General features: G+C 37.2%; 2 protein-coding genes across 11 annotated transcripts; one reads left to right on the top strand and one right to left on the bottom strand.

Annotated features, from left to right (window-relative positions):
• The first annotated feature begins 35 nt into the window (after nt 1-35).
• On the top strand, nt 36-16884 carry proser3 (proline and serine rich 3). 10 transcript variants are annotated; one of them, XM_084419164.1, is made up of 14 exons: nt 36-86; nt 342-430; nt 519-630; nt 2452-2747; nt 5858-6012; nt 6161-6276; nt 8270-8355; nt 9405-9538; nt 9897-10054; nt 10516-10967; nt 11107-11296; nt 12121-12295; nt 13578-13659; nt 16711-16884. In XM_084419164.1, exons 2-14 carry the CDS (start codon nt 411-413, stop codon nt 16739-16741), a joined length of 2007 nt encoding a protein of 668 aa, XP_084275290.1. In that variant the 5' UTR covers nt 36-86; nt 342-410; the 3' UTR covers nt 16742-16884. The 10 variants fall into 10 exon arrangements, with proteins under 10 accessions (XP_084275290.1, XP_084275298.1, XP_084275294.1 ...); XM_084419172.1 differs by having other exon boundaries at nt 9894-10054; XM_084419168.1 differs by having other exon boundaries at nt 9849-10054.
• On the bottom strand, nt 16883-18720 carry hspb6 (heat shock protein, alpha-crystallin-related, b6). The gene is made up of 3 exons (XM_084419203.1): nt 18278-18720; nt 17659-17781; nt 16883-17513 (listed from the first exon to the last, which is right to left on the bottom strand). The coding sequence occupies exons 1-3, from the start codon at nt 18434-18436 to the stop codon at nt 17346-17348; spliced, it is 450 nt and encodes a 149-aa protein (XP_084275329.1). The 5' UTR covers nt 18437-18720; the 3' UTR covers nt 16883-17345.
• Nucleotides 18721-25209: the final 6489 nt, after the last annotated feature.

Genomic DNA, 25209 nt, shown 5'->3' with positions numbered 1-25209 from the left:
GTTGGTCAGCTATGTTCGACAACAATGTAAACAACAGAGTTCGGACTGCATATCCCAGGATACAACACGGTCACACAATTCGAAAAGTAAGCGGAGATACTTTCTTGAAGAATTATCAGACTATACAACACATTTGCAATAAGATTGTGTTTATATTCGGATATGTGTTGTTTTTAAGATTTAAAATGGCGTATATCTTAACAAATACTGTGCTAAATGACCGTTTAATTATCCCTTAGTAACGTACTCACGCGACGGTTAAGATACAGTCCACGCTCGTGCAACATAAACACTGTTTTTCGAATCATAATGCAGTTGCACTAAATTGTGTCTTTATTTAGATATTCATGGATCCTACATGATGAAACTCCACTTGCGTCTTTTGTTTTTATTGAGTAGAGCATGTTTGCATGAAAACTATGAGATCAAGGTGGGTTGGATGTCAAATGCTGTCAGAGTATCAGATTAAACTGGATTACATCAGGTTGATTTAAACACTTTCTCACTTTTATTATTAGCAGTGGAGCTGTTTTCACAAGACAGAATCCATTTCCTCCAGACCCTCCTTTGTCCAGGAGCCACTACAGCCCATCTAGATCCAGAAAAATCCCAAAGCAACAAAGAAGGCTGGTTAGAGAAGTGACTTTGCATTACACTTTGTTTTATCTTTCTTTATGTATTTTCTGACTCTTTCAATGGTTGTAGATTGCAATTGGCAGACAAATGTTTGGAATAGCATACTACTGTCTGTAGGCTATAATGTACACAGCATGTGCATTTTGAATTTGAAACAAAATTCATTTTAAAGTACAAAAATGACTATATGGTAGAGTATTACTGCTTGAAACCATTGCATAGTGACTTGTGGTTCACATACTTTTTTTAATAGTAGGCAGTATGTACTATATACTGTGCACTATTCAGTAAATGGTAAACTTGATTTCTATTCAAAAGAGTCCTCATCTGAACATTAAGTCAACATGAAACGAAAGTTGCGACAGTCTTTTTTTCTCTGTTGTGACGTGTAGTGATGGGTCGATTATGAACGATTTGTTCATTTTGAACAAATCTTTAATATGACTTCAGAACTATGAGTTGTCTCAGAGAGTGATTTGTTCATTTGGCGTTGACCGCGCATGCACAACATCTTATAGGTTTTGTACAGGAAACAGAAATGATTAGTCCACCTCCTGAGTCTTCGGGTTCGGGTCCAAGTCGTTCGTTCATCCCGTGACAGTCCCATAGAGGCTATGCTGTCTGTGCCGGAAAGAGAAATTATTAGTTCACCTCTCGAGTCTTCGGATCTGAGTCGTTCATTCTTTTGTCACATGACGTGACAGCTGTGTTGGATACCTAGTTAATAATTACCAAACTTCCTTACAAATAAGCGCGTGGTCAGTTTTTTTTAACTCTTACAGTTACGTGTCTTTCTCGTATAGCCTAACTGTGACAGATGCGCTTCTGGTCTCAAATTGTAGCTTTTTTATTTCTTACAGTTCATAAATTTGTGAATTTCTGTCATGATGGTTCTTTTCCATAGCATTGAATGTGGTAAAGAGTTGGGAAATGCTTTAAACTTTATTAGTGTGATGGGTAAAATCACTTTGATAAAGCAAAGATACCTACATATAATAACAACATACAGTAACGTGACAAAAGAATGAACGACAGGGTCTTCAAACCCGAAGACTCAAGAGGTGAACTAATCAATTCTGTTTCTGGTACCGACTACATAGCTTCAGTTTATGGGGATGTGATGTGACAAAAGAACGAATGAATCGGATCGGGTAGTGAGGTAAACTAACAGACTTCATAGCCTGAAAACCCAGATAAGCAATGAACAAATCGGTTTCTGTTTCTTATTATTTGGTTGTATTATAGTTTTTTTTCTTATTCAAAATCTGATCAACAAGTAAGTAGATGTGTTGGGGGTATTTGGCCATTTTGTTCATTCTGCTGAAATGAACAAAATGACTTGGAAAAAAGATTAGTAAATTTTGATAAAAGTCAGTACAATGATCCAAACTAACCACCACTAGTAACGTGCATCAGTGCGGCGGCTTCTCAAACAAGAAAAAATGTAGGGCAGGACTTGATTTTGTCCATTGAGAATTGGATGGTGGGATGGTTGTGGTTTGCTATTGGTCGATCTCGTGAGTGACAGATTGTCCCGCCCTCGCAGCAGTAAACACATTATCAGAGAAAAGAATGTCACTGCAAGAGGGAGGGGAAGTTATTTTGATTAAAGATTATGGGGGCACATTCATAAAAAAAAAATAGACTGCAAATATTCCATAAAAAAACAAGAATTGTTCATAGTGACTTCAACAAGTGATTGGTATCTCAATGCAATGATAACTGCTAACTGCAAGTGCTGAGATTAGAAAAACATGGCTTTAACTGAGAAAAGCACATGGTGATGTTGTCTTTTTTTTGCATTGCACATTGCAGGCCTTGAGTCCTGTCCGGTTTGCTGAGCCACCCAGTCTTCCAGATCCTCCTACTCAGATATCACCGTTGAGGACGGAAGACCAGGCTCTCCATGAAAGATCACGTAGTGTCCTGCTCTGCCCTCCTTCGTCTAATAAACGCCAGCTGAACTTCTCAGAGTCTTGGCCTTCTACTGACCCGAGTTGCTCCACAGACGACACTGACGCTTCTCCTTGCTCTGAAGCTCAGATGCAAGCCATGAGAAACATGGTTTCACCAGTGACAACGGGGGCAAAGGAACCTTCAGTTCTTGCAAAGTAAGAGACAGCTCTATTGGCAATATTACCATTGATTTTAAATAAACTAGTGCTGTCAAATCGATTAATCGAGATTGTTTTTCACTGCAAAAGTTTTTCAGCAACTTTAAAGGTGCTCTAAGCGATGTCACGTTTTTTAGGTGGGTAAATCCAGTCTGGCGTTCATGACTGTTTCAGGAAGCACAGAAGGGAGGGGCAGGGGACGGGATGAGGAGGAGAGAGGGTCGAGCTAGCCTACATTTTGTTTGACAATACTTTGAACGTCAACAAGAAGTGACGTCACCCAACATCGCTTAGATCAGTCTATAATCCCACCCACTTTGTAGCGGAACTAAACTGCAGTGGAAAAGCAAACCGAGCTAAAGCGAGCCGAGTCAGTGGTGCCGAGCCGTACCATGCAGTGGAAAAGCGCCATAACACAGAAATTGTAATATTTCTCATGAAATTTGTTTTAGATTTGTAAAAGTAGACTTTTGAAGAACAGATTTTACACCTGGTTACAGGGTTCCCGCGGGGTCTTAAAAAGTCTTAAATTCTGAACTTTAAATTTAAGGCCTTAAAACGTCTTAAAAACAGCCAGATTTTCATCCGCGGTCTTAAATTTAATTTAGTCAGGTCTTAAAAAAGATTTTACCCTCGTTCATTTCCAGAAACGCTGGCCGCAGAAAGTTATTACAAAGTAGCAAAAAAGTATCGAAGTCGCTCGCCAAGAGGCAGTTCACATATTGCGTCTTTTTCGCGCTCAAGTTCATTCAAATGTAGGCGCGCGGTAAGCGCGCTTATAATTGAAGCAACGCGCTCGTTTTTTTCCAGGCGCAGACATGAAAAAAGACATGAAGGATGCGGGTGCACCCAAACACTACGGGTGTTTGTCTCTTCTCCGTAAATAAATCTTGTAACAGAGCTACAGCAAGTGTTTTTCGGCGGTGGAAATCCATTAGCCACTAAAACTTTTTTGTCATTGTGGAGAGCGCGGTGCATGGTTGCATAGCAACGACAGACGCCACGGGAAAATCGGACCGAATTTTACTATTAATAATAAAAGATAAGCTAAACTGTATTGTAAATGTCAGTAAATCATTTTTTTATAAAAAGAATGAGTCAAAAAAGATAAATTAAAGTCTGAAATATGTGAGGTTTATCTTTTTCTAAAAACCTTTTTTGTCAACTTTATTTGAACTTGTACATGTTAGTATATAACATGTTCAAAGTCCGAAATAGTCTCTGACATGTTGCAAGACACTTTTAAAATCTGGCTATCATTTTTAATCGTATTATTTTAATGTTTATGTTAGTGTGTATTGATGCAATTTTATTTGTTATTTGCTGTTTTTCGACATAAAACTTGGTGAATTGATTTCATTGTGTAGTATTAGTACTTTTTGAACAGGATTCTGTGATAACAGTGGTAATTTTTGGCACTATAATAATTAAATTAAATGTTCATGCCATTTCATCTTATGATCAACTAAAATCAACTAATTATGTGTTTTTTGCAGTAGGCCTATAATATGCAAAGTACAATTTTCTATAATTTTTTTTTATATCTGATTCTGTTCTTTTCTCTGACACGCGTTGTTGGGTCTGGAAGGTTACTAATGTGATTGCTTTATCTGTAAATTAAGTTAATGCTTTTTCAATTACTGAATTCATTGAAATAACATGAATTCTTTGATTTGAATATTTTTTGGGGCAATGCGTCATGTAGGTCTTAAATTTCAATCTTTATGGTCTTAAAATGTCTTAAAAAGGTCTTAAATTTGACTAACTGAAACCTGCAGGAACCCTGGGTTATTCAGGTGCATAAACATGACTTCTTTACTATCCATTTTGTCAAAAGTGTTCCACTTACACATGGCAACATAACTGCATCTCTGCAAATCTAATATTAATTGAATCTTTAATTCATGTTCACGTCAATGAAAGCAAGATATGAGCTGAATTTTATTTATCATTAGCTAATTTCAAGAGTGGTATCAGCACTGGTAAGATAATTTAGTGTCACTACTTTTAAGGAAGACAACTGTGTGTGGAGCTTCAGGATGTGAGCTAAACTTTCAGTTTCATTTGCGGCAGTTTGCACGTCGGCTTGCTGAAGAGATGCTCAGCCATATCTGTGGCGATGCGTGTTACAGCAGCGCTGTCGCATCTGTAAACCGGAAGCCGTTATAATGCGCTCTCGCATGTTAATTTTTTACCATTTTGGGAGGAGTAAAATGTATGTGACTTCAACAAGCAGATGTATTTTGGTCAGTCTATGAAAACTTTTGTGAAGTTTTCAATATGAAAAAGTGTCCTCTGAGGGCATTTACCTCACGATTGGATTTGGATAGGTTTCCGATATACACAACCGTTCAAAAGTTTGATGTCAGTACGATTTTTTTTTTTAAATAAATGATTTTATTCAGCAAGGATACATTACACTTGAAAGTGATATTAAAGACATTTATAATGTTACAAAAGATTTCTGTTTCAAATAAATGCTGTTCTTTTTAACTTTCAAATCAAAGAATTGTGAAAAAAATGTAGGCCTATGTAATCATTTCCCATAAAAATATTATGCAGTATGTAGTTTTTTTTAATGTTGATAATAATGATACAAATGTTTCTTGAGCATCAAATCATATCAGAATGATTTCTGAGGGATCATGTGATACTGAAGACTGGTGTAATGATGCTGGAAATTCAGCTTTACCACCACAGGAATAAATTACAGTTTAAAATATTTTTGATCAAATAAATGCAGCCTTGTTGAGCATAAGAGACTTCTTTCAAAAACACATTTTAAAAATCTTGGTCATGGTTGGTCTGTTTTAACATTATTATTATTAATGAATCGCTTTTTTTACATCTGGAACTGGACTTTGGACAGGAGTTTCACACACTATTTTCTATGTAGTAAACCATGCAATTGTAATGTCAACAGTAGCTTTCCTTATTAAAGGAAAACTGGTGTTCTAGAGTAATGTTGCCACATGTGGTGAGTCTGGTGACACATTAATTCTCAGATGAGCAGGTCCGGGACATTTTTACACCCTTTTGTTCACAATTAAGAATATATTGTTGCTTGTTCGTTATGTGACATCCTTCTTGCAATTAAATCCTTCAAGGTACATTGAACGCTTCCGCTTTGGAAGGCCACAGAGTCGTGAGGAAAGACAGCTTCAGGCAACAGAGGGAAGAGATGATCAGCCGTTTTGGTGGATGTCCACATCCCCTCTATCCACTTCAACACCAACGCAAACATCAGAAAAACATATCAGAGGTGTGCTGACCCAGTCGATTAATACAGGCCTATACTACTTCGAATAATACATCTGTTTTTTTTGTTTGTTTTTGTATTTATTGATAAAATAAAGTTTTTGAGATCACACATCACACTTTTCCTTTGTGTGTGTATATCCTGTGTTTAGATCCACTTGACCTCATGAACGATGGCCCTACCAGCTCCCAGAGCCCAGTCTCAAAGCCACTGCATGATGAAACCACACTGTCTCCAGCTAGACACATGCTTGACCTCAGTATGCTGGTAGGTTTTGCATAAATTTGAACAACTGATTTGTCTGAAAGAGCTGAAGTCATTTTGACCGTATGTTAAAGAGAATGCTAAACAATTTACAGTTTGTTATATTGATTATATTGATGTAGGTCTATGTTGCCATTGCGGTTGAATTGTGTTTATGATGTATGTGAGAAGAAAACTAGGATATTTCCTCATGTTGCCAGATGTGGTTACGAAGTGTGGTGGATGATTGTTGCCATCTAGTGGTGCTAGCTGGGAAATCTCCATCTCCATGGGGGTTCTTCATTTAGAGCAGGGATATATATGACCCTGGACCACCAAACCAGTCACATGGGTACATTTTTTGAACTTGAGATTTATACCTCATCTGAAAGCTGAATAGATAAGCTTTCCATTCATGGTTTGTTGATAATACAAAACTATTTGACCGAGATACAACTACTGTATTTGAAAATCTGGGGCCAGTTGCATAACCATAGCCATTATGTTAAGACTGTGTCTTAAGAACTAGTATGATCACCTTGAAGTTAATTAGGGGTAATCAGTCTTACTGTTCAGTGTCAAATTAGACCAATCTACGTTTTTATGTCACTGACTTTAAAAAGTTATTAACAGTTTTAAAGAATACAATTGGATGACTAACTTGTAAGACTAGTCTTAACAGTTTATGCAACTGGCCACTGGAATCTGAGGGTGCAAAAAATCGAAACATTGAGAAAATCGCCTTTAAAGTTGTTCATTTATGTTTGCGAATGTGCTGCATTCACTCACAAAAATAAATGTTTTATATATTTACAGTAGGAAATTTACTAAATATCTTCATCTTCACATGAACATGATCTTTACTTAATAGCCTAATGATTTTTGGCATAAAAGAAAAATCGATCATTTTGAACCATACAATGTATTGTTGGCTATTGCCACAAATATACCTGTGCGACTTGTGACTGGTTTTGTGATCCAGCGTCACATATGTGTACTGTATAAAGCTTGGGGTCAGTGAGTGTTTTTTTAAGAAATCAATACTTTTATTCAGCAAAGATCTATTAAAATTGATCAAAAGTGACAGTAAAGACATTTATAATGTTACAAAAGATTTATATTTCAAATAAATGCTGTTCTTTTGAACAGTTATTTTAAATTGTAATGATATTTCACAATATTACTGTTTTTACAGTTTTTTTTAAATCGCATAAATACAGCCTTGGCGAGCATAAGAGACTTCTTTCAAAAACTTTTTTAAATCCAACCGATCCCAAACATTTGAAACAAGTGTACTTTGTCTGTGTGTGTGTATATATGTGTACATATATATATATATATATATATATATATATATATATATATATATATATATATATATATATATACAGTACACGTACAAAACAAAATTGCACAGATCGGCAGGAACGGTATTGTAATGATTTGTTTAACTTGCATGTTGCATTTATGGAAAGGACTCTAGAATGCCTCAGCATTAAAGGAAGAAGAACTCACTCTGATAATCAAACCACCTGATATAAAGCAGTGTCTTGAGCATCAAATGTTATGTATATATAAATTCCCCACAACAGAGAGTTGTTATGCAACCCTTGGCACACATTCCCTGTTTTGAGTTGCAGGCCGTCACTCGTGGTCTTGTCCTCAGCAATGATTTAACATGCCTGATGGAAACTATCCCAGGCTGTCCTTAAATGTCAGTAGTCAGTGGTGCCTTAGTGACTGTTTTTACTGGTGACAGTATTAGAGTTTTTGATAATCTCATTGATCTCCACCACAAAATTCTGTCCAGACATCATCTTAATTATCTGTTTTAGGCCTACATTTTAAAATATATTAAAATAGAAAGTTATTTCAAATTGTAATATTTCACAATATTACAGTTTTACTGTATTTTGGATCAAATAAATGCAGCCTTTTTGACTGTACCTATTTTCTATTTTAATATATTTAAAAATGTGATTTATTCCTGTAATGTCCACCACAAATGTGCTACCAGTCATTATCTGAGTCATCGCACTGTGACCAAGAAGAACCAGAGATACTGCAGCTACAGGAGCGGGCCAACCGTTTACTGCAAAGAAGGTAAGACCCCGCCACACATACTGTAAACACACACTCATTCACTCAAGGGGGGAAATGTCATTTCTCAAGCGATTAATGACCACCAACATGTTCAGTTTCCTGGACTGAATGTTCTGTGTGGAAGTCAATACAGGAGTTTCACAATCAAGTGAGCTGTATTATTTTTATTTAGCAAGCATGCATTACATTGCTCAAAAGTCAAGGCACCTTTATTTATATAGCGCTTAACACAATATATATTGTTTCAAAGCAGCTTTGCTGTGAAAATAATGATTCAATTCTGCTGTAAAGCAGCTCTAAAAAGAAAATAATGTCATTGTTTAGCTGAGGTCAGTTCAGTGTTGATTTAGTTCTGTTCAATAACTGTGTAAAGATCGTCAAATTATGAAATAAGTTTAATTAATCTATAAAGCAGCTCTGTAGAAAGACAAGTGACAGTAAAGACATTTATAATTACAAGATTTCTATTTCAAATAAATTGTATTCTTTTGAACATATATTGTCATTATATCAGTCAAAGGTGCCAATTCCGTGAATGGCCGAGCACCCACGGAAAAACACGAGATATTCACCATTAATTTTATCCCATCAAAAAATCTGCTGAGATTCGGGAACCTCTCTGATTGGTGGATCTCACATCGGGTCCCGGCAGGTCTTATTACACACAATTCAACCATTCAATTTAGCATTACAACATAACAACCAGACACAAAAAGCTTGTGCTTTCTGTTAATTTTTTTTTACACAATAGTAAATTGCGTTTACGTAATTAACTGTAAGTCACGAGACAGCGACTTGTGACAACACTCGTGGAAAGAATATGTTTTTGTTTGGTTGGTAATGTATTTGCAGTCCGAGTGTGTCTCTTAAAAACACTCTGACAAAGACTGAACTCTTGAAAAACACCAAGTATAGCCCATTTGCTCATGGAAAGCAGATGTGAATAAAGATGTTTATATTTGGTTGGTAATGTATCGTGATGGCAATTGACCAAATCAAAGTCCAATTGACTAGTTTAGATTTTAGACATTTAATTCTTGTGTTTTTAGCGAGCATTCTCTCAGCAGTGGCTCCGTGCCTATCAGCTCTGAGGGTTTGGGCTGCTCCGATTTCTCCTCCCCCGTGAGTACTGATGAGCCGGTCCGAAGACCAGTCGTGTCCACCTTAACGGGCTCAATCAACAGTAAGTAACAGGTGTAACACACACAAAAAACATCAACACATTTAGTATATGTCATGTAACATGTCACACACTATCCTTTTCAGAACATCTTTGTGTTGCCGATTTCAAAAACACATCCTTATCAGATTATAAGTCACCGACACCTCTTACCACAAATGCTATAAAAAGAAGAGGTGGTTTTGTAAACATGCTCAGTTAACTAAAAAACAAACTGAAAGGGTATAATTGCCGTTTTGGCCTGCAAGGTATTTATATTAGAATAATAAATTTGCATGAGATATTTTTGTTTGTTTGTTTCTGTCTCTTAAAGTAGTTTTAGAGCCCAGTTTGTGTGAGGGAATGTCTTTTCCACCAGCAGTTGGTTCCGAGGGGTCAGGTGTCCGTCGTGAAGATGACATCCTGTTTCAGTGGCGTCTAAGGAGGAAGATGGAACAGGCCAGACGATGGAGTCAGGAGGCCCCTTCCCACAATTCTCTTCTCCGTATACCTCTATCACACACTATAGTAACAAACCAGGTGAATGCCTGATGCCTCAGTGCACATTAGGGTTACTTTGTTTATTTTTTATTAATATGTACCAAAAAGTCAAATGATTAAAAATGTTTTGGTTTTTGCAGTTCTTTATATTGCAGTTTCCTATAATATAATACGATATAAAGTGCCATTTTAACTTATTAATATTTTTTGGGACATTTTTTGTATGATATGATGCATTAATATTGTTTTCAATAAATAATTAATATTATATAAAAAAATATAAATTAATATTTTTTAAATAACATGGGAATTGTTTTAAAGGTTGATTACTTATTTTGCTGTCATAAATGCATGTTTATATATTGTATAAAATGCATTTAACATTGTTTTTCCTCCTAAATGGGACCCAAATAGAACCTGTGACACACCAGTGTTAGATTTTCACTTTTACTTTCTGCAAACTTTTTTAATGAATACATTTTTCTTCTGTTTGCTTTCAGAAGGTACAGCATAGCACTTTAGACAGCACGCCTCATCAGAGAGCAAATCTCTCATTCACTCCGGTCACCTTCGCTAGCCTCGAACCTCCAGTCCCTGAGTCTGCTCTCCCCATTTCAAGCCCCAGCATCTCCAGACTTCAGCCTGATGTCACCCGGGAGCAACCAGACCCCAATATCCAACCCAAACCCCTTCCCCAGCGCTCCAGGAAGACTGTCAAAAAGAATCTTGAAACCCCGTCTGCCCTACCACAGCATCACAATCAAATCAGAACACAAGTCAGCATCCCAGAAACCACAGAAAAGCACAGCAGATCGAAGAGGTCCTCTTCTCCATCTCCACAGACTTCTGACAGCACAGAGGACCGGTGGCTGGCAGTCACAGCAGTCAAAAGACAGACTGAAAACGAGAGACGTGAGAAGAAACCTTCAAACCAAAAGAAAAAATCTGAACGGTACTTTAGATGTTTTACATAATTGTCCTTAACAGACTGTGACCAAACCAGGCATAACATGGCAAGTGTTTAATAACATGTAATTGTACTATTCATGTTTAATATTAAACATTTCCTAATTATTTTCTTACATTTCTAGACATAGTGGCGAGCGAGGCAGCATTCCAATGAGGGCTAGAAATTCTAGGGGTCACGAAGGGGTCAATCGCAAGCCGGAGGAGCCGAGTGTGAAAAACAGGTGGCAGGAAGAGGGTCAAAGGTCGACACGAGGAAGACTGCCTGGAAATCAAGCACCACCACCCTCACCTATACACAATGCTCTAGGACAGGTTTGTGTGTTTGTTTTATGACACATTAAAAAAATTTGAAGATAAGATTTGAAGATTGTTCATTTTAAATTAAGAAGATTAAATTCAAGTCTCGATTTGATTCACAATCTCCATTCAATTCATTTCCATATCGATTCATTTAAATATTTATCAGTTGCATTACGTTTTTCTCAAGGAAAACAAATTGCACATAATACAGTTTTTATAATAATAACATTATAACAATAACTTTTTAATGATTTTTTTCTTCATTTTTAGAAATATATTTATTCGGTGGGTGGCATTAAAACTTGTTTTCATGACAGATTTATTCAAACATGATTTAAATATTGAAGAACAGATCAAGTAAAAATATGATGTATGTGTAATAGTGTCTGTATTTAACAATGCTCCTCTCAAGAGTATTATTCTATCTTTCCTGAGGTAAAAATCTGTCACGCCACATTAAAGGTTTATTGTTTGAATTTTGTAATAAAATTGAAAGAATTCGAAAGCTGAGACTTTGTTTCATATCAAAAGTATCAAAGCACAAAGCTTATTGTGATTATTGGATGGGAGGTGCGCTACAAATAATGTTTAGTGAACGTTTGGTCACTCATCAACTGAAAACAGCAGAAGACTAAAAGATTGATTCTTGGGATTTAAGAATACATATCAGTTCATCAAAATGAGAATCGATTAAAATTGAGAAATCAATATTTTCAACCAACTAGCTGTATCTCATCCTGTTTATTATACAGTCAACAATAGTAACTGTACGTGATCTCTTATTTTCTTGTGAAATAGACTAGCGAATAGTAAAACGCTGTTCTTGACATTAACAGGTTGTCTCTGAGGTGCTTTTTGCAGAGACAGATTCCCCAACCCTGTGCAAAACTGAGAGTTCTTCAGATTCCCCAACATTTACCCCACCTCCACCCCCACAATCCCCTGTTGCCTCTTGTTCCGGTGTGCAGCAACCCTTGGAGGTCATAGATCAACTCATGCAGGATGCAGAAGGTATGACAGCTCTGAAACTGCATGACAACATGTATTTAACTGGTCACGTATGACTAGAGTTGAGTGTTTTAGCCTGAACCTGTTATAAATAGCACGATTGACCCGTCTAGGTGTGCTTACAACAACAGAATTCTTTAATGCTAGTACATTGTATTATGTCAGAAAATGATAAAATATTGTACAATTCAAATGTTTTGTTTTTTCTCAAATTATTTAATGTTTTACTTTATTTTTTCCCTATTTATTTCACTATAAAACAACTGATTTTTAAATACACTACAGGTCAAACGTTTGGGGTTGTTACAGGTTTTTTTTCTTTCTTTTTTTGAAAGATGTCTCTAATGCTCACAAAGACTGCATTTATTCAACCATACAATAAAACAGTAATACTGTAAAATATTGTTACAATGTAAAATATCTGTTTTCTATTATAATATATTTTATAATTAAGTCCTGTGATGGCTAAGCTGAATTTTTATCAGCTATTGCTCTTCAGTGTTGATTTGATGCTCAGGAAACATTTCTTTCTATTATCACTGTCGAAAACAGTTTTTGCTGCTACATTTTTATTATATATGTGGAACCGTGATGTTTTTTTCAGGATTCTTTGATGGATAAAAAGTTTAAAGGGGTCATCGAATGCCAAGTTGGTGTGATTCTTTGGGGTCTTCGTGTAAAGTTTGTAACATGCTTTGGTTAAAATTCCTCAATGGTTGTGTAAAACACCCTTTTTACCTCCTCAAAAACAGCTCTGTTCACAGCGACCCATTTCGGTGTATGTCTCTTTAAATAATAATGAGCAACTGCTCACCCCACCCCTCGCTTCCATGGGGGGTGTCCACACAAGACTGCCTTGGTGGACAGTATACAAATGGCTGAGGGGGAAATATGCTAATACGGGACAGTCCGTCAATGGTCGTGGGCGGAGCATGAGCAATATGACATCATAGTGCTCAGAAAATCCAAAGGCTTGATTATTGAGATTATTTTGGCTTTTTGAGGATAAAAACAAAACAAAAAAGTTTAATTAATGGTGGTTATGTCCACACATGGCAAAGACACATTTATATGCAAACACAATAAAAAAGTGAATTTTGCATCCAATGACCCCTTTAAAGAACAGCATTTTTATTTGTAAGTCTTTTCTGTCATTTTTTTTACAATTCATTTTCTTTAAAAAAAAACTTACTGACCAGAAACTTATGTATGGTTGTGTACATAAATATAGAAACAAATGTTTTCACTCTTCCCTTATCCTGATATCACATATCTTATATAACAGACTCAGATGGGCAGGAGTTTGAAGACGATCCTTTGTTGCAAGTCCTCAGAGAGCAAAGGAAATGGGTGAAGGAAAAGATTTGGTGAGAATATCTACGCTTTATCTGTTAGACACAGTGTTGGAGGTAATGCGTTACAAGTAACGTGAGTTACCTAATCAGAATACTTTTTTCAAGTAACTAGTAAAGTAACCCATTACTTTTAAATTCACAAAAGAATATCCGAGTTACTTTTTCAAACAAGTAACGCAAGTTACTTTGTTTTCTCATGTATTGACTGACAGCTCTCCTGCAGTGGCCAGTTGCATAAACTGTTAAGACTAGTCTTACAAGTTAGTCATCCAATTTTATTCTTTAAAACTGTTAATAACTTTTTTAAGTCAGTAACAAAAACGTAGATTGTTCTAATTTGACACCGAACAGCAGAGGTGTGGACTCGAGTCATGTGACTTGGACTCGAGTCAGACTCGAGTCATGAATTTGATGACTTCAGACTCGACTCGACAAAATGTACAAAGACTTGCAACTCGACTTGGACTTTAACATCAATGACTCGTGACTTCACTTGGACTTGCGCCTTTTGACTCGAGAAGACTTGCTACTTCCCATGAAAACTGGGGGAAAAAATGTCCACATGGCCGCGCCGCTCTCAGTTTATCTGCATCTGTGAAAAAAATGTGCACCACCTGTATGCATGCAGAGCGCGCGCGCTGCCTGCACGACATCCAATCACTGTAGTCCCACGTTGTTTTGATTCGACAGCATCTAACGCCCGTTTCACATTCACACATACTCCGTTTGCAGTGCGTATGCGCCAGCGGGTGCGTATTTTTTTCCGTACCCATGTTAACAGGTTAGAGCTTTAACACTGCACGCGGTTGCAGTCCGTCGATCCGTTCCAGGTGCGGTGCGTATACAGCAGTGCCGCGATCGTTTCCGCACCGAGTCTATTTCTGCTGTGCTGCACATGTGCTGCACGCGCTGAATTAAAGTGACAGCGCATGTTTCGTGGTCAACATCAACACAGATTGACCTAAAATTTTTGTAATTTCACAATAAATGTATTTAATTAAATACTATTTTCACTTTAAGACCAGGGCAAAGCAAGGAAAACTTAATATAAGTAGAAGTAATGCATTGAATAATAGGCCTACGTTGTTTAAATTGTGTTTAAACGTGCATACGTCTATTAAAGAGTGTATATGTGTACAAAGAGAATCGCAATGCTGAGACGTAAGACCGGGGTAGCCTAAATCAAGGGAAAATACATATTTCAACAAGGCAATTGCATAACACTCGTCTCATTCGTGGAGGTGGAAAAACAAGTTCTTGGTGACATGCGAGATTTATTGTAAATTATGCAAAAGAAAGATTATGAGTCTGCTGTTTTTGTCAATTTTAAGTTAATTTAAAATGTAGGCTATGCGATTTTAATATAAGTAGGCCTACATGGTTAAATATTTTACCACTTGTTTGAGCAACTTAATATATAATTATATAAGAGTAATGCATTAAATAATACGTTGTTTAAATTGTATTTAAACGTGAATACGTCTATTAAAGAGTGTATACGTGTGTACAAAGAGAATCGCAATGCTGACAAAAAATTTTTTTTAAATAAAAGATGCTAATAACTTCTGGATTTGAAATACAATGAGTATGTATTTGTGGTACAGCCGCGGATCACGCACTGCAAACGCAGCATATGTGAAAGCACTATTGAGCGTGCTGGTCTTGCACCGCATACGCACTGCAACACGCATTCCAATTATATTATCAGGTTGGTCCAGTTTTTCAGAAGTGATAATTTTGAGGAGTGAGGATTTTATTGATGACATGTTTAAAAAGGTTTAGGCTAAAACGACCCATGTCTATTTGAAAGTTAAACTGTTTTGCAATATGAGGTTATACAATACAGGACTGAAGCTGCATGCTGTGCATTGTTCTAGTGCAATATGCTGTTGAAATACAAGCATTTTTTGTGAAAATTAAATTTTCAGTTTTTTACTGTATTTGATTATAAATCAAAGTATAAAAAGAGGTTTAAATAAATACAAATCTTACAGACGTACATGATTTGTATAAATTTTATTTCTGTGGTAAGAGGACTTGAAATGACTCGAAACTAAAATGGTAGGACTTTGGACTCGACTTGAGACTTGTTGGCTTTGACTTTTGACTCGACTCGGGACTTGCCTCATCTTTGACTCGACTTGACTCGGGACTCGAGGGCAAAGACTTGAGACTTACTTGTGACTTGCATAACAATGACTTTGTCCCACCTCTGCCGAACAGTAAGACTGATTGCCCCTAACTAACTTCTAGTTGATCATACTAGTTCTTAAGACACAGTCTTAACACAATGGCTATGGTTATGCAACTGGCCCCTGTCCTCATGTTGAGAGAAATCATGAGTAAGTGCAGAGGAGTTGTGTGAACATGATGATTATTGTAGCTCTAGACTAAATGTGAGCATTTACTCATCTCACTCGCACAAAAACACATTCAGTATTCCTCCAAATCAATAAAAACAGTGAAATGCAAACTCAGAAGCTGCAATAACATGTTAAATTACACAAATATATACTTTATGTATTTAATCTCACTTTATTAACCAATGTATTTGCTGCTGACCTTCGATGATCCAATATGCAAAATGACTGTAGATAAACATCACATTTGTGTTTGATTATTTTTGTATTATTGCTGAGAGTGTTGACCTTTCTCCACCTGCGTCCTATTCTTCTGCAATCCAGAATGGCAGCACAGCTAAAAAAAAAAGTAGTTTGAGCTGCGCCCTCTACTGTAAAGACGTGAATTTGCATTTCCTTCAGCCTCAAGCTTATTCATTTCAAGAATCTTTACATTTGCCAAAATAGATTTTTTGTTTTTTTTAATTAAAAAACAAGCAAGCCCAGCCCAGGTGAGGAAAAGTAACACAAAAGCTACGTAATGCATTACTTTGCATAACAAGTAACTTAGTAACACAGTTAGTTACTTAGGGAGTAGCTCAATATTGTATCGCATTACTTTTAAGAGAAACTTTCCCCAACACTGTTTGGACATACATTTACACAAATCTGCAGTAGGGAATTACTGCAACTTTAGTGACTTGATTTTTGTTTTATTTTCCAGTGAGGTTGACATGATGATCCAGCAGCTCTGAGGCACACGTTTAATATATCAAAGATGCAATATGTGTCAAACACATCATGTTTATTTTTGCTACTATTTATTAATGCTGTTTTATGTTGTGGATTCAAACATTTATGAATGTATTTCTAAATAAAGACCTTAGCAAATAAACAAGTGTTACACTATATTTATTTATATTCAAACTGTACATCACACAAATATTAGATGAACAAAATAACATAATTATTTAAATTGAAAAAATATGTACAATCCCCACAGTGAGCAAGTGTGACATTATGCGAAACAAAATCATTTGGGTTTGTATGTTTGACTGTGTATGAGCTTTTGGTTAACATGCGGACTATTGCAGGCTGTGTGCTAAACCAACAGCAAGTGTGAAGAAAATGTGATACAATCTTCTTGTTGGCTTGGAATCAGGTATGTTTGGAATTAGCCGTTGATTTGAGAAGTCCACTGCCACAAGGGGGAGTGAGAGGAAGCAAGTCTGTTTTGGTCTTTTTACCATTGCATTATGTGAGAAACCGAAAAGATGAGCGCTTTAAGTGCCTTGCATTAACATGTTAAGAGAGCAAAGAATCCAAACGTGTGTGTGTGTGTGTGTGTGCGTGCGCACATCATGGTCCGGTGTGATTTAACAGTCTGGAATTGTCTCCTTGTGCCAGAGGTGCTGAGATGACTAGCATTCCTTCCGGTGACACGGCCGATTCCAGTGCCATGATGTCCACTCCATTTGGGATCCGGTATCGCCGGTTAAACTGACGTGTCACCATTCCTGAACCATCCTAGGATTGAACGAACACATATATCATGCTCTTAAAAGTCATGTCTCAAATGTCCAGTACAGAGTGTTTTATTGCAGGGGTAACATCTGATAATCCTAAGGCATGTTAATACATCAGCGTTACAAAGAAACGCTGGGTATCTTACCTTTTTTTGTTCATGTTTTCCCTCAACCACAACATAATCTCCAACCACTTTAACCAGCAGCTCCTCAGGACTGAAGTGTTTCACATCAACTTCCACAGTAAACCCGTTCTGATCACAGGTAACCTGAAAAGAAAGTGAATTTAATCAATTGACAGGACATTTTTAACTTTAACTTTAAAAACTGACATTTTAGAAAAAATTAATCCCAATTTTGGCATTTCTTGTAATGTATAGTAGCTTTTTATTATTATTATTATTACCCCTTGTCCTGTCCTGTTACTAATTCTATATCTAATATAGTTTTTATATCAACTTAATTTAAAAAGTTTATTTACAATTTACTTTAGAGGGAGCAATTTTTCAACAAGTAGCCTATATTTGTCATTGCAAACGAGCGTTTTTTTTTTTTTTTATGAATGTATCTACAGTTACTGTAAAACACTTTAATTTATTCACTTTTATAAATTGTTTTAATAAAATATTAATTATTGTGTGTTTTTTGACAGCTGCAGGCAGCTAATAACAAGTCACCACAGATTTAACTTTATTGTGGAAATAGTTTCCGTGGTGAATTTTTATTTTTTTATAATAATTCCGTGGTGAAACAGGATTACTCTACCTGTGCTGCTCCGGTGTGTTCGGAAACCGGGATTAATAGTTCAGTCGGGGTCCATGAGTAAGGTCCAATCGTCCCGTTCAACCGGGGGAATAACGGCGGGAGAACCCTGTCCCATGGGATGCCGCTCAACGGGAGAGAAGGAGGCATGTCGAAGTCCATTCTTTTGGGATGAATGTGGAAAAATAACCACCACCAAATAGACTAATACTGCTTCAGAAAAATCGGAGTGCTTGGTTATTATAATGGGAGTCTATGTTGTCGCGCAACTCTGGAAGAGGAAAGCATGGAAAGCACTTGCTCTTCAAGTTTGATCTCACTTAGGAGGTTTATAAAGGCTTAAACGCCGCCCCTTCTCGTGAGTTCTTCCTCAAATGCCATAAACAAATGCCATAAATAAGTGGATTGATGGTGCTGTCGAGATCTGAGATACTTAATCATGGAGCACCAAATGTGTTTTAAAGCTGCATGTTGTAGCCTAATGGAATGCCAATGACAGGAGTAGGATTTAACCCCTCCCCTTATTCCCATGATATCCACATTATGTAATGATTCGATGTGGAACATGATGGTCTTCATTCAAATGGTTCCCTTCTCTGTCATCACCTTGCCTGTTTTATATTAAGCAAAGAGAGACATTCAATAACTGAATGTGCGACTATTCAATGTCAAAAGGTCGTTGTGTGTGTGTGTGTGTGGCCGGCTATAAATAAGTAGGAAAGAGTGCAATCTGCGCTGGTCCACATGACATAGCACGTGAGGGTCAAAAAGTAAAAAGAGGGGTCTTAAAAGTATGCAATGCATTCTTTTTCTATATGAGAGCAAGTATTTACATTTCCAGCAAAGTTTTCAAGCACTTTCAGTAGGCAAGCACTTTGCGTTGGGGCGCCAATTTTACAATTTGGTCGTGTGGAGACACGAAATTGACTGACTGAAATTCTTTTAAAATGTCGAAAATTAAACAACAAAACACTGCTGTAGATAACACACATTTGTCTAATTAGACTTTTGACTCAAAACTTAGGCTATATAGAGCTACCTGACATATAGCCTTGTGAAAACAGGTTAACATTGTTTTTGTTGTTATTTGTCTGCTTGCCTTGGTGTACCTTACGAAAATGGTTTTAGGCTATTGTAATAAAAGTGTCCCAGACAGCATCATTGTGTCGGCCCAGATCCGGGCCACATCTGGTATAGGCCTACAAGTGGATTCCACACGTAGCCTATACCAGATGCGGGCCGGATCTGGGGTTACACTATGTTGCTGTCTGGGGGTAGTAAGTAACCATGGTTTTTTGCCACATTGCTTACCATTTGTTTTACTGTGAATATCATGGGTTATCTATGTTTATCCACGGTAAATCTATAAAACCATGGTTAGTTAGGGGTGAATTCAGCAAAAGTGGGACATCAGCTAAAATGGGACAAATAAACTTTTTGGTGTAATGCTCTTTAAAAAAAAATGTCTTGAAATGTTGTCACAACAACAGTACTTCATTTGAATATCATCATTTGATTGGTCAAATATAAACCATGGGGCTGTGGATACTACTCAAGTGCTGGAATGTCTGAGAAAGCACGTTAAGTGTCCATACATAGTATAAGTCTAATTAAATTGTTAAGGTTTAAATTCTAATACAAACAGCATTTCAATACAATATACATTTTATTACATCTGGTCATGTGATGATTATATTTTATGCAATGATGTGCAAGTTTATTCGTTCTATTTTTTTTTTTAAATATCAAGTTTTGTTACTGACCCAGTTTACCTTAACGTGTTAGATAAAATGGGACAGTAGTATTCAACTAAAGTGGGACATCATTTAAAATAAAAGATAATGCATTGCTTAATGTGAAATGTTGTTTTGTTTTACAGAAAATTTCACAAAGCTATAGGCAGAAAGGGAAAAATGGGAAAACACAGCCATTAGGTACAAGGTGAGAGGGGAGACAGGCCAGGAACCTTGACTTTGTTTTTTGGCCAGGGCATGGTGTTTTCCAAAATCCACCCTAAAAAAGAGCGAAAGGTGTTGTAGTCATGCCTCTGGCAGATAACCATTTTTGTCAGAGTCGTCTGAGAAGGAAACATATTAAAGCATCTTTTGCAGAGATGTGCAAAAAAAAAGCTTTTGAATATGCAAAAGATATGGAATTAAATGTTTTTCTGAAAACAAATACAAAGCAGTTTATTGCAGTTTCATTAAAAAGGAACCCAGAGCTGTGCATGAAACATCATCATCATCATCATCAACAAGAACACAATCCGCTAGTGTGTATGTTTTAATAAAGTTTTTCTTTTCCATTTTGAAAATTTTCTATTAAAAAAAGGATTTGTACAATATCCTGTTGCAAGCAATTGTATTATCCAAGCACAAATTAGATGAAAATGTGTGTCCCACTTTACCTGAAAACGGCTGTAGAATAAAAATGGGTTCTTCTCATCATTTTTTTAATCTCTGTATATTTTAAAGGGGTGGTATAATGCCCTTTTCACAAGATGTAAAATAAGTTTTTGATGTCCTCAGAGTGTGTATGTGAAGTTTTAGCTCAAAATACCCACAGATATTTTTATATAGCATGTTGAAATTGTCAATTTTTGAGGGTGAGCAAAAATGCACAGTTTTGTGTCTGTCCCTTTAAATGCAAATGAGCTGCTGCTCCCAGCACAGAGGGCGGAGCTACAACAGCTTGCACTCACACAGACATGCACTGAAAATTTCTACAACTTTTAGCCATTTATGTTCAGACCAGAGTCAGACAATGATGAAGAGACTCAAGAAGAGGTGACAACATGTATAATGCAACAGGACATTTCTGAATGGTTAGTTGATGAATTTATATAGCAATGTGTAGTTATCTTCTAGTCATTGATTAGCATATTCTGTCTTGATAGTCTATAAACCGTGTTCAGGGGGCGGGGTTTATGTAAATTATAGGGTTGGTGATGTCACTAACCCGGGAGGAATGTGTGTAGTCCCTACCAGCCGTTTGTTGTAGTCATTAAAAAGCTATTTCTTTAAAAGCAAATATCTCCCTTTGCTTTAAACTTTGAGCATTGTAACTTTGCAGATGTTGTTTATGCTCAAACAGCAACATTACACAAGTGAAAAAAGTGAAATCATAATCAACCACCCCTTTAAAAAAACACCCATATTCCTTCAGAAACCATAGTTGAAGGTACAAGAGACCTTAAGCATTTGTTTAAAACATAAATAGTGGAGGTAGAATAGATTAATTTGTATTTAATAAACAGTTTACCAAAAAGTGTCCCAATTTTGCTGACCTCACCCTGTTAGTCATTTTCTCCTTACCTACACAAGCTAATCTGCAATTAAATTAAACCTGAAATTATAAAGTAAATAATACTTTTATTCAAGCAGTATTGAAGTAATTTAACTTGAGGCTATTCCAGAATCTGAAATTGTAGTTATTCTGCATATTGAATGGACACTCCCGCTGCCAAGCCTGCCAGTCGTTGGCATTTTCTATCTTAGTGTTAATGAAATGTGGTTGGCAGGCATTCCTAAGAAATGCATGATGCCATATCGCTATTAGTCTGTTTATCAAGTAACACGTTGAATGCCATTACATAATACAAATCCTAAAATGTAAACACATCTATTAAAAAAAAAGTCCTGAGCTAATGATGGAAAGCATTTTGGGCCTGATACATTACGGGAGAAGTCTTTCAGTAAAAAGGCAGCAAAATCTACACATTGTGAAAAGTTTTCAATCTGTCCAGTCCAATGGATTCATATTAACAGTATTATGTCACACTAAACACATTGTCCTACTCCTGACCTCCAACAACAGAATAACTCACAGCTCATTTCTAAGGACATCTTCTTCACATGGATCTTCATCAACTGTCTAATGACCACACGTGGCCTACGAAAGGTACTTTCTGGCCCTTGGATTTAAATCATGACCAGTGTACTGGCAGGAGTGCAAGTCATTGGAGCTGAGGATAACATGTCCTTCTGCTGTTGCCATCCGCTGGTAGCAGAAGCAGAACTTTCTGTCCGTGCACTGGCTATAGGCGACTAAAAACAGCACCCAAGAAGATCCACGAGGGGCTTAGCGTTCGCTCAAAAGTTGGATCGAATTTCATAATAGGCGCCTGTAAGGGGTTACAAATGAGACAGAGGCTTCATGCGTCGATATTACAGAGTCTGGTATGCAGAGGGTTTAAAACGATTGCAAGCTGTGTTGATTAGTAAGCAAGAGAACAAGGGAATTCATTCATCGTGTGGATTTTGCTAGAACCCTCTTGGCCATTTGATGCTTTCATTTTCCACTCACAACAAGCTCTAAAAATGGAAAATGAGAGATAGATTTTCTTTTCAACGTTGCACCTTTTTTTGGTTAAAATATATCCATTTGTATAAAGAAAAGTGTATATTTTTGCTCTAGCTAAGGTTTTCATCAATGATTTCTTACCATGTGACATTTTTAAAGTACAAATATGTGACGCTGGATCACAAAAACAGTCACATGTCGCACAGGTATTTGTGGCAATAGCCAACAATACACTGTATGGGTCAAAATAATTGACTGATTTTTCTTTTATGCCAAAAGTCATTAGGATATTAAGTGAAGATCATGTTCCATGAAGATATTTTGTAAATTTCCTACCGTAAATATACAGTGAGGAAAATAAGTATTTGAACACCCTGCTATTTTGCAAGTTCTCCCACTTGGAAATCATGGAGGGGTCTGAAATTGTCATCGTAGGTGCATGTCCACTGTGAGAGACATAATCTAAAAAAAAAAAAAAACAGAAATCACAATATATGATTTTTTAACTATTTATTTGTATGATACAGCTGCAAATAAGTATTTGAACACCTGTCTATCAGCTAGAATTCTGACCCTCAAAGACCTGTTAGTCTGCCTTTAAAATGTCCACCTCCACTCCATTTATTATCCTAAATTAGATGCACCTGTTTGAGGTCGTTAGCTGCATAGACACCTGTCCACCCCATACAATCAGTAAGAATCCAACTACTAACATGGCCAAGACCAAAGAGCTGTCCAAAGACACTAGAGACAAAATTGTACACCTCCACAAGGCTGGAAAGGGCTACGGGGAAATTGCCAAGCAGCTTGGTGAAAAAAGGTCCACTGTTGGAGCAATCATTAGAAAATGGAAGAAGCTAAACATGACTGTCAATCTCCCTCGGACTGGGGCTCCATGCAAGATCTCACCTCGTGGGGTCTCAATGATCCTAAGAAAGGTGAGAAATCAGCCCAGAACTACACGGGAGGAGCTGGTCAATGACCTGAAAAGAGCTGGGACCACCGTTTCCAAGGTTACTGTTGGTAATACACTAAGACGTCATGGTTTGAAATCATGCATGGCACGGAAGGTTCCCCTGCTTAAACCAGCACATGTCAAGGCCCGTCTTAAGTTTGCCAATGACCATTTGGATGATCCAGAGGAGTCATGGGAGAAAGTCATGTGGTCAGATGAGACCAAAATAGAACTTTTTGGTCATAATTCCACTAAACGTGTTTGGAGGAAGAAGAATGATGAGTACCATCCCAAGAACACCATCCCTACTGTGAAGCATGGGGGTGGTAGCATCATGCTTTGGGGGTGTTTTTCTGCACATGGAACAGGGCAACTGCACTGTATTAAGGAGAGGATGACCGGGGCCATGTATTGCGAGATTTTGGGGAACAACCTCCTTCCCTCAGTTAGAGCATTGAAGATGGGTCGAGGCTGGGTCTTCCAACATGACAATGACCCGAAGCACACAGCCAGGATAACCAAGGAGTGGCTCTGTAAGGGCGCTTTCACACTTGGTTCGATTGCCTGTTCCGAACCCGAGTTCGATTGCTCCCCCCTCCTCCTGCCCCCGATGGACTGTGTTCACATTATATTATTTCTATCCGAACCGCGGTACGCTTGCGTCATCAGGCTGCAGCTGGCAATGGTGTTGCTTGGTAACCGCGAATGAAAAGGCGCCCAAATGGATAGACTTGCTCAGTTGACATTTGTTCTTCTTTTTTTTAACCTTTGGTTTTGTTTTTAACATAGACATAGTAGAAACACACTTGCGTCTGTCTGCCGCAAAAATTCTGAAAACGTTTCAAAGACAGCGGGCTATCCGCCGAAGACACATTATACGTCATCAATAGCGGTGCACTTCCACGGTTTGGTTCGATTGCGTTCATATCAGCAGCGAACCGTACCCGAGTTCACATGAACCGTACCCCAGACCACCTTTTTAATCAGACTCGAGTACGGTTCGCGGGTGCGCACCCGAGTTCGGAAGATAGCATTCACATCATCCAAATGAACCGAACTCTGACGTCATTCGAACCCGGGTGCGCACCATAAGTGCTAGTGTGAAAGCGCCCTAAGAAGCATAACAAGGTTCTGGCGTGGCCTAGCCAGTCTCCAGACCTAAACCCAATAGAGAATCTTTGAGATCCTAGAGATCCTATCCTAGAGATACTTATTTGCAGCTGTATCATACAAATAAATAGTTAAAAAATCACACATTGTGATTTCTGGATTTTTTTTTTTTTTTTTGATTATGTCTCTCACAGTGGACATGCACCTATGATGACAATTTCAGACCCCTCCATGATATCTAAGTGGGAGAACTTGCAAAATAGCAGGGTGTTCAAATACTTATTTTCCTCTCTGTATCAAACATTTATTTTTGTGAGTGAATGCAGAACATCCGTGAACATTAATGGACAACTTTAAAGGTGATTTTCTCAATGTTTCGATTTTTTTTGCACCCTCAGATTTCCAAATAGTTGTATCTCGGCCAAATATTGTCATATCCTAACAAACCATACATCAATGGAAAGCTTATTCGTTCAGCTTTCAGATGTATGATCTAAATTTAAAAAAATTTACCCATGTGACTGGTTTGTGGACCAGGATCACATATTCCATGTAGTTTCTCATAAAA

Source organism: Rutilus rutilus (assembly GCF_951802725.1).
Source record: "Rutilus rutilus genome assembly, chromosome: 9".
Lineage (NCBI taxonomy): Eukaryota > Metazoa > Chordata > Actinopteri > Cypriniformes > Leuciscidae > Rutilus > Rutilus rutilus.
The sequence above is the reverse complement of the archived record's forward strand: the minus strand, read 5'-3'. Positions and strand labels throughout refer to the sequence as shown.